This window comes from Cebidichthys violaceus, unplaced genomic scaffold (genome assembly GCF_023349555.1).
Source record: "Cebidichthys violaceus isolate CVI_PGR_0920_01 unplaced genomic scaffold, fCebVio1.0.p SCAF_27, whole genome shotgun sequence".
NCBI classification, from domain to species: Eukaryota; Metazoa; Chordata; class Actinopteri; order Perciformes; family Stichaeidae; genus Cebidichthys; species Cebidichthys violaceus.
In genome coordinates, this window is record NW_027176450.1 from 1,733,651 (window position 1) to 1,742,309 (window position 8,659).

Sequence of the window (8,659 nt, forward strand, 5' to 3'; positions counted from 1 at the left end):
GAGGTGTTTAACCTTAAGAGGGGCAATCCTAAAGATTCCAGTCCCGGTTATTTTAGAATTTTGCTCTATACAAAATAAAATTAATTTAATTGAATAGTGACTTAATAGACATTTATTCAAATAAAATTCCTTAAATCTTTAAAAAGTTCATAAGATAGAGGCATCATATGACAAGTACCTTTGAAGACTGATTAATTTATATTGGGGAAAAAAACGTAGTAGCACCATTGCTTTGAAAAAATAACTCTAACAGCTCTTCAGTGCAGACAGAGACATGTAGGCTGCTGTGATAACTGCCCCACCTTGTAATGTCTGTGTAGAGTCAACACCTGTTGTCTCCCCTTGTGCCCCTGTGCATTGTGGGTTTACTGACTACTGTGAGCTGAACTCTGACCACCTGATAATTATCAACACTAGCTCTCCTTTTAGTGGATGAAGAAGAATTCCCTTTAATGATATTGTTGCTTTAACCCTGGTTATAAAATAAGATCTGTCTCTCACAAGTCCCTCAACTTTATGGTGCTGAAAAACTAAAACAAATCGCTAGAATATCCCTTTAAATGGGAGAACATATTAAAAGCACCAATAGACAACCGGATTATCCCTTAAATGAAACCATCCATTCAATGCAGAATCACTCAAATGAACGCATCCTTGTGTAACACAAACTGAGGGCAAACCTACGAAGGTGAAACTTGCACACACTATATATATATATATATATATATATATATATATTTGTCCCCAGGGTTGTGGCACTGAGCCAGGTGTACATGCATGTTACATTGCACAGTGCAGCATGTGCAATGATACATGGTCACATACTGTACTCCAAGCCTCTGGAATGCCAGCCCTTTATTCATTCAGATGCACTGATACATGTTTGATACGCTAAAATAAACATTCTCCCACTAGAGCATGTTGTGCTCATGTGTTTGGGTCCAGTTAATCCAATTGAAAGAGCCGTGACCTATTTACTTAGCAGCAGCACCTGTATGACTCACTTGTTAATACTGTGGTGAATAACAAATGACAAATCCCTAATCTCACTTCCCTACTGTTTTCTTTATTTGATATAGTTTACAAGTGTTTTTAGTGTGATAAAAAAAAATGGCATGAAAATAAGACAATCGTTCAACATCTGTGTATAAAAATAGTATACAATTTTGTTCTTCTCGTGTTTTTGCTCACTCCACACAAACCTAATTTGTTGCAGCACAACATCACTGCACTGCCCACCTTAGTGCAGCTTAATTTCACAATATTTTTTGCAAGGTTTAGTACATGGTTTCCACTTTTATGGCACTAGGAGAGGTCTGGTAAGATCTGAGTTGGAAAGAGAACTGACTCGATGAAATTGAATCTGGGTCCTGGGTGGGTAGTGGCTCCTGTTTGACAGGGTGCAGATGGACCAGCGAGCCTGGTACAATTATAGCCTCCCCCTGACTACACGTGACCCTGGCGGCTTGAATTTCAAGGGAGCAAGTCCAACCACCAACACTCAAACGGGTCTGCATCAACTAAAACACTGCAGGCGTGCAACTGAAAGTTCAACTTGCATAACATCCAATTCAACCTATTTGTAATCTATTTACACCTACTATAACAAAAACAAATGTCAGCCGTCAGCCAGCATTTTTAGGCCTCAGGCCGTCTATAAAGTGTATTCTTATATTTGAACACAAACGCATATTTATCTTGAAAATGAAACAAATATATCCCCTTAAATGTTATGTTGTGTGCGTGATCTGCATCTCCAGGCTTGTTCTCCACAGACAGGTGTTACATTTGAGGGAGAGAAGCTTTAAATATAGTCTGCCATAAAGGTGTTATTTATAGAGGCTCGCTATGTCATTGTGTGTGGTTTCCAAGCACATAATGCTACTCTTCCAGTCAGGTTTCATTAAAATGGTTTCATAATGAAAGAACTGCTGACAAGTATCACTAATTGTGGCAGAGATATTGAAGTTATACGTCTTCCCCTTTTCGGAACAATGTGACAAAACATGTTCTCACTTAACACTTAAGAGCGGGTCACTGGACGCAGCTGGCGCTTGACACTGTGCTATTCTGACACAGGTCAGTGCAGTTGGTGTAGATTCCTCTCCAAGGGTCAAGCTGTATATGTCTCAGAGCGTCCTGCAAGGCTACAAACTAATGCTCTCTTCCACTGACTTACACTGTGGGATGAGAAGACAGAAATTATTGAAATTCAACACTCTAAGGTTTCATGAAATACAATGAGCCTCATTCAGCAACATTATCCTAAAGTTCTCTTATTCTTTCACTTAATTTTCTGTTAAAAGAAATAATAAGAGAGGTCAACACTAGATGCACCAAACGTATGCTATCCACCACGTAAAAATGTTCTCTTTCCTGACAGAAGAGCAAAAATAAGAAAACAGTGATGAATCCCAGAAATCAATGACTACAACAAAATAAGAAAAAACTGTGGATACGTCCAAAAATCTGTAATATCGGTTCCTGCATGAGGCCCAATGAGCGTAATGAAACTATTCTCGCTGTGACCACATAATTCCTCACAACAATCCCCAAAACTATTTATTACCCAATTTAGAATACTCTACGTCCCATAATTCTTTTCAAATAAAAGCACAGTGTACCTGCCCTTTGTTGGAAATTGTTCAAACCGTAATGAGGGCACATCTCAATAGAGATTTCAGCATATTCTGAAGCTTGAGAAACTTCCTGGCCTGCATGAGCAGAAGGCACATCATCATCTCACTGCCCTGTTGCATAAGTGTTCTAGACTGACACTATTCAATTGCTCTGGAGGAAATGTCAGCCAGCAGTGAGCCACTTCGTCTGGTGTCATATTTGCAGGTGATACTACTTCCTTGGAGGGATTAAAAGTTAGCCAAACCTATTGCAAATCTTACTTACATATGTAACATGCAAAAACCCAGCCTTCTCCATTTTGCTTCAATTGTATGCACAAGATAAAACCATGTTGCATGCCATGGAGTAGAACATATGTGACGGCAGAAGGGCTGAAGTATGTGGCAGGGTTGGGTTGGATATTTGGGAGGGAGGGGGAAGTGTTCTACGAGCTGGTTGTACAGACAGGGGTAGGGGTGGTAATGATACTTAGGACTGGAAGAAGCAGGTGTCAGCCAGTAAGCTGCCAGGCAGAGATGGCTGGGACATCCCACAGACACAGTTGCTTGCTGGGATGCCCCCCCCTTCTTGGAACAGGGTCTACAACAACGCTCCTATGGATCCCCATTTAAATTGCTACCACACCTTTAGTTTTTCCACCAGTGGTGTCATCACCAACTTTCTCTCCAGTGTAGATAGATTTGGATTTGATGAGTAACTTTTTACTTTGGGTGCAGGCCAACTAGCGTGGTGTTCCATGTAATAAATAAAGAACTTTCCATTCTTCTGGATAAAACTGTATTAAAGCAATGCGTGAAGCCACTGCGGAGCAGATGCATTTGTAAAATAGTGTGAGGCATTTGAGCAATCACAGTATCAAAGAAGGGAGCTAATGAAGCTAATGTCAAAGATGGCATCATCTTTCATCCTCAACATTCCATCCAACAGTCAGTATTACCGTCAGAGATTCGATACCTGATAATTGCCATATCAATTAGAGCCGGAATGGGTCTTGGATGTTTTAACGTAGTTTCCTCTGCAGGTCTGTGGGGGTCAACAAAACTGTACGGGTCAACACAACAACAATACCTGCACAATCTAATGCTATCCAATACAATAGCCTTGTTTTCATTTTTGTTCAGTCTGTTAAAAAAGTTAAAAATTTAAATTACAGTAGTGATGTTATTTTTTCAAATTCTAATTAGAAGGTCAATACTTTTCCTTGACCTTGATGAAAGACATCATGAGGTCAAGGAAAGATGTAAAGGAGAAGATAAGGTCTTAAGGAAAACACAACCACCGTGCTCAGAGCATAAAGCTTGTGTGTCGGCGGTGCTGCCGCAAGGAATTGTGGGACTGTATTATCTCCTGTCCTTTGGTAAAGAATGGTCCAGTGTACCCGATTCTAAATCAGCATTGAAGCACCTTTCCTTAGCATTTAAAGGATTCGACCAGCTCTTATCATGGCTGCCATTTAGATACTTCTGGGTAATTTCACTCAGTTAGGAACCTTCTTAAGCAAAAAAGACTGCAGTCCGCTTTCAGAAGAAACAAAGCAGAGTGGAGGCCGGAAGAAAGGTCTTCTGGGCTGGGAGGCCATTGAAGATGGTCTGCTCAGTCCCTCTTTGTCCCCTTTGTCTTATTGGTTTACATTATGTATGTCAGTTTTCACTCATCCATGCACCCTTGTTATCACATAACCTTGATTTATGTGATGAATCATCAAGGAGGTATCCATTGACTGTTAACCATTTAGGATTAACATACTCAGCATTCCTCCTGACCAGATATCAGTCAGAGACAACTTTGACTCCCACCTGGTGGATAAAATGTTTCATTGGGCAGCATTTCTACATGGCAGCCATTTGATGAGAAGCATACCAACTCTTTCTAACCTTCACGCCTCACACCAGGACCCCTGATCTCCACAACATGCTTGGCAAAAATGAAGCTCAGCTTCTTTCAGTGGCAAACTTCAACACCCCCCCTCCAATTGGTGGGGGGGTGTCTGGGTGGGTGAGGGGGTAGAGGTTGGGGGAGGAAGGTGAGGGGGTTGAGGGTACAGCTGCACTAGGCCACCCGTCTTGGATGACTGAGATGTAAATGCGTCCCTTTCATAAACTGTTCTGGTATCAGTACAGAGGATCTGGCCAATGAGGGCGCAGCAGGCACTAAAATGGACAAGCCAATGGCTGAGTATCGGCCGGGTATATAAACAGGGAGCAAAGCCCTCCAGATTCGGGTGCCCCTATTTTGGCTGTGGTGAAAAGGATCTGATCCCAAGGACTGTTACCTCTGTTCTTTTCGGCTGTGAAGGTAAAGAAATATCACAGAAATTAGTTTTGTGGAGTTAAAGAAGGATGGGAAGATATTATGAGGCATGTGCAGATCCAGAGAACCATTCAAACATTTAGAACGGAGAAAACTACTCTTTTTGGCTGTTTTTTTTTTGCCTGTGATGAAGTGGGTATCAGAGGTCATTGAATTTTGAAAGACTATTTTCATTGTTATGAAATTAAAAAAGGCAAGAAAATGTTTTAGCACAGCGGTAGCTGCATTAACTTGTATCACTAGAAATATTTAAACTCTCTGCAAATGGTTTTCTCATTGCTGATTTATGTGGACAGGTGGTTCACAGTTTGACACATGTAACAGACTGCCTGAACGCCCTGGATATCCAGTAATTGATTTTAGCTCTTCAACCTCCTTTTTAATATGACCTTCTGGGCTTTAACTTAACAAGACAATTACTCCTAGCAAAGTGATAACTGCATCTAAAATGTCACTTTCCTAAACCAATTTGGCTCATTACCAAAACTTGGATTGCATTTCATGTGATGTCACAAGTGCGTCATTGCATGTGTCAGTCTTTTATTACTCATGTGATCAGCCTTTCAAGGGAAGATGCAACTAATTACTGTTTCAAAAATGTATAGACAATTAGAAGTAAATGGACCTTGCTGGAGCAGTGGACTGAGGGGAAGCATTAGCAGCTGGTCAGCCTTATGTCAGGAGTTCGGCATAGCGACATCTTCAAATGATGCCCTAAGTGTTTGAACCTGCAGGGTTTAGCTGTGATACATGTGTGATACAAAGAAGGTAAAGAGTGTTTTCAAACAGGACATGTTAGTAAAACACGACCAGCAAAGACTTCTTCATATCTATCTAGGTGTCAAGGTGTGAATTGTAGAACTGGGGTTGTGCTTGTGCCAAGAGAATTATAGTACTACTTATATATGCTGGGGACATTTTTTAAGAGACATTATACGGTCAGATGTGCTGATGCTAAAAATACCCAGGCAACATATGCTCCTCCCCCAACTCTATTTCAACTGGTCATTCGAGCCGCTGAGAATTGAGTGACACTTCTTACCAGGATTCCTCTGCCGACACCAGTTATCGTCTGCAGCTGTCTCCCAGAAATTTCAACATTTCCAAAAGATATTTTTTTGGGTAGAGTAGTATCCGATTAGGAAAAATTGTTTCTTGATTATTCTGTTCAAGTTTGCTCATCCTGTGCCTCCCTCTCTTTGCAGTGTTAGAAAGCAATCATGCCTTTCGGAAACACCCACAACAACTTCAAACTCAACTACAAAGTTGAGGAGGAGTACCCCGACCTGTCCAAGCACAACAACCATATGGCTAAGGTCCTCACCAAGGAGCTGTATGGCAAGATTAGGGACAGGCAGACACCCAGCGGCTATACCCTGGATGACGTCATCCAGACTGGTATCGACAACCCTGGTGAGACCCAAGAGACACGTCAATGTAGACCAAATCATCTAGACGCATAGCTCTACTGACTGAAATAAAACTTGATGATACATTTCTTGGTAAAACCTGTGAATAATGACTAACTGTACAACAGCTCTCATCTTCCATCCCATCTTCTAATGGCTGCGTTTCCCATTCGCTCCCTACCTTCAGGTCACCCCTTCATCATGACTGTTGGCTGTGTCGCTGGTGATGAGGAGTCCTACGAGGTCTTCAAGGATCTGTTGGACCCCGTCATCTCTGACCGTCATAATGGATACAAGCCCACTGACAAGCACAAGACCGACCTGAACTTCGAGAACCTGAAGGTGCAGTACGCCAGTTAGTTAAAGAGCAGGAAGCGCTTTGGTTCATTGAGTAAAGACTCTTAGGAACAGAAACCAAACACTACACTGGATTAGTTAATTGATCTTCCGCTAGAAAAATAGGAACTAACCACATGATGAATCCCAGGTGCCCTACATTTTTATACTTGTGTTTCGCTGTGTAATTGAGAATTCGTCATTAGGGTGGTGACGACCTGGACCCCAACTATGTTCTGTCTAGCCGCGTTCGTACTGGCCGCAGCATCAAGGGATTCACCCTGCCCCCACACAACAGCCGTGGGGAGCGCAGAGCCATTGAGAAGCTGTCTGTTGAGGGTAAGTTATTAATAGTTTGAGTACATAAGTTTTGCAAAGGAATGGGCTGTAAGCAAGGCCTTCCCCAAACAATCGGCTGTGCACAAGATTGTGTCACTTCAGGATAAGAGGTTGAATCTACAGTGAACTGATAAGGAAACTTGTTTTGCTTGTCCATTTGGTGCAGAATCAGTAAAATGTTTAATGACAGAAGACACTCTACAAAGCTTATAATTTCTCGTTGAGATGTATCGCAGTAGTAAAGTAGTACGTTCAGTCCCCTAATTGTATATGTGTCTCTCCAGCTCTGACCAGCCTGGATGGCGAGTTCAAGGGAAAGTACTACCCCCTGAAGTCCATGACTGACGCTGAGCAGGAGCAGCTGATCAATGATCACTTCCTGTTTGACAAGCCCGTCTCTCCCCTGCTGACCTGCGCCGGCATGGCCCGCGACTGGCCCGATGGCAGAGGTATCATGTGAGTACCACCAATCACTGTCAGCGAGCCAGCTGTGGAAACACCTTTAAAAACTCATCATGTGACGGCATCACCTGTGGGTTTTTGCTGTATGCTGATCCTTTGCATCCATCTCCGTCCAGGCACAACGACAACAAGACCTTCCTGGTCTGGGTGAACGAGGAAGACCACTTGCGTGTCATCTCCATGCAGCAGGGCGGCAACATGAGGGAGGTCTTCAAACGTTTCTGCGTTGGCCTGCAGAAGGTACACAGAAATAAAACAAGGTCAAAAATCAAGATTAAAAAGAAGTGTAGATCACTGCTAGATCCAACTCTGTCTTTTTTTCTTCTCCCCAGATTGAGGAGATCTTCAAGAAGCACAACCACGGCTTCATGTGGAATGAGCATCTTGGCTACATCCTGACCTGCCCCTCCAACCTGGGTACCGGCCTGCGTGGTGGCGTTCACGTCAAGCTGCCCAAGCTGAGCACACACGCCAAGTTTGATGAGATCCTCACCAGGCTGCGTCTGCAGAAGCGTGGAACAGGTACTAATTTACCCACCCTTTAGCTTGTACGCCTGGCAGGTCTGTTAAGATCTCGACTGAAATTCTACAGCACTCTAAACTCAAAAGGTGTGATGTGTATTCCAAACATCATCCTTTGATCTTTCTTCCTCCTTAGGTGGTGTGGACACTGCGTCCGTGGGTGGTGTGTTCGACATCTCCAATGCCGACCGTCTGGGCTCCTCTGAGGTGGCACAGGTCCAGCTCGTGGTTGACGGTGTCAAGCTCATGGTCGAGATGGAGAAGAAGCTGGAGAAGGGAGAGGCCATCGACGGCATGATCCCTGCACAGAAGTAAAGAAGAACAATCTTGTGTTTATCTCGTGACCATTCATGTGCAATCGAGCCAGCTGACGGGCATGCAGAGGAAACAGGCGCTCACAAAGAGACTCTTGACTCTGCTCACCTCTTTTTTCTTCCATCCAGCTTTTTTTCTTTCCTCTTTCGCCCTTTTTTTCACGTTCTCCTGTGTTGGTTGGTAACATCCTGGGATCAGCCTCCACTGAGCCGGGCTCGCCTGGCAGACGTGGCATCACCTACTTTTTCTTATAAAAAGTAATGATTATTGAAGCTGTTCATACTGCTCAATAAAAAACAGTACCCCATGAAACAACAAAATTAATC

At 43.0% G+C, this 8,659-nt stretch overlaps 1 protein-coding gene across 1 annotated transcript; it reads left to right on the top strand.

The window, feature by feature from the left end:
• The first annotated feature begins 4,852 nt into the window (after nt 1-4,852).
• On the top strand, nt 4,853-8,657 carry ckma (creatine kinase, muscle a). Its single transcript, XM_068721456.1, has 8 exons — nt 4,853-4,935; nt 6,156-6,363; nt 6,547-6,701; nt 6,902-7,034; nt 7,319-7,490; nt 7,613-7,736; nt 7,829-8,018; nt 8,155-8,657. Exons 2-8 carry the CDS (start codon nt 6,171-6,173, stop codon nt 8,331-8,333), a joined length of 1,146 nt encoding a protein of 381 aa, XP_068577557.1. The 5' UTR covers nt 4,853-4,935; nt 6,156-6,170; the 3' UTR covers nt 8,334-8,657.
• The last annotated feature ends 2 nt before the right edge of the window (nt 8,658-8,659 follow it).

Coding starts and splice junctions, on each gene's coding strand:
- ckma (XM_068721456.1), top strand. CDS start 6,171: ATGCCTTTCGGAAACACCCACAACAACTTCAAACTCAACTACAAAGTT. Junction 7,035..7,318: donor TGAGAAGCTGTCTGTTGAGG/GTAAGTTATTAA, acceptor GTGTCTCTCCAG/CTCTGACCAGCCTGGATGGC. Junction 7,491..7,612: donor CCCGATGGCAGAGGTATCAT/GTGAGTACCACC, acceptor ATCTCCGTCCAG/GCACAACGACAACAAGACCT.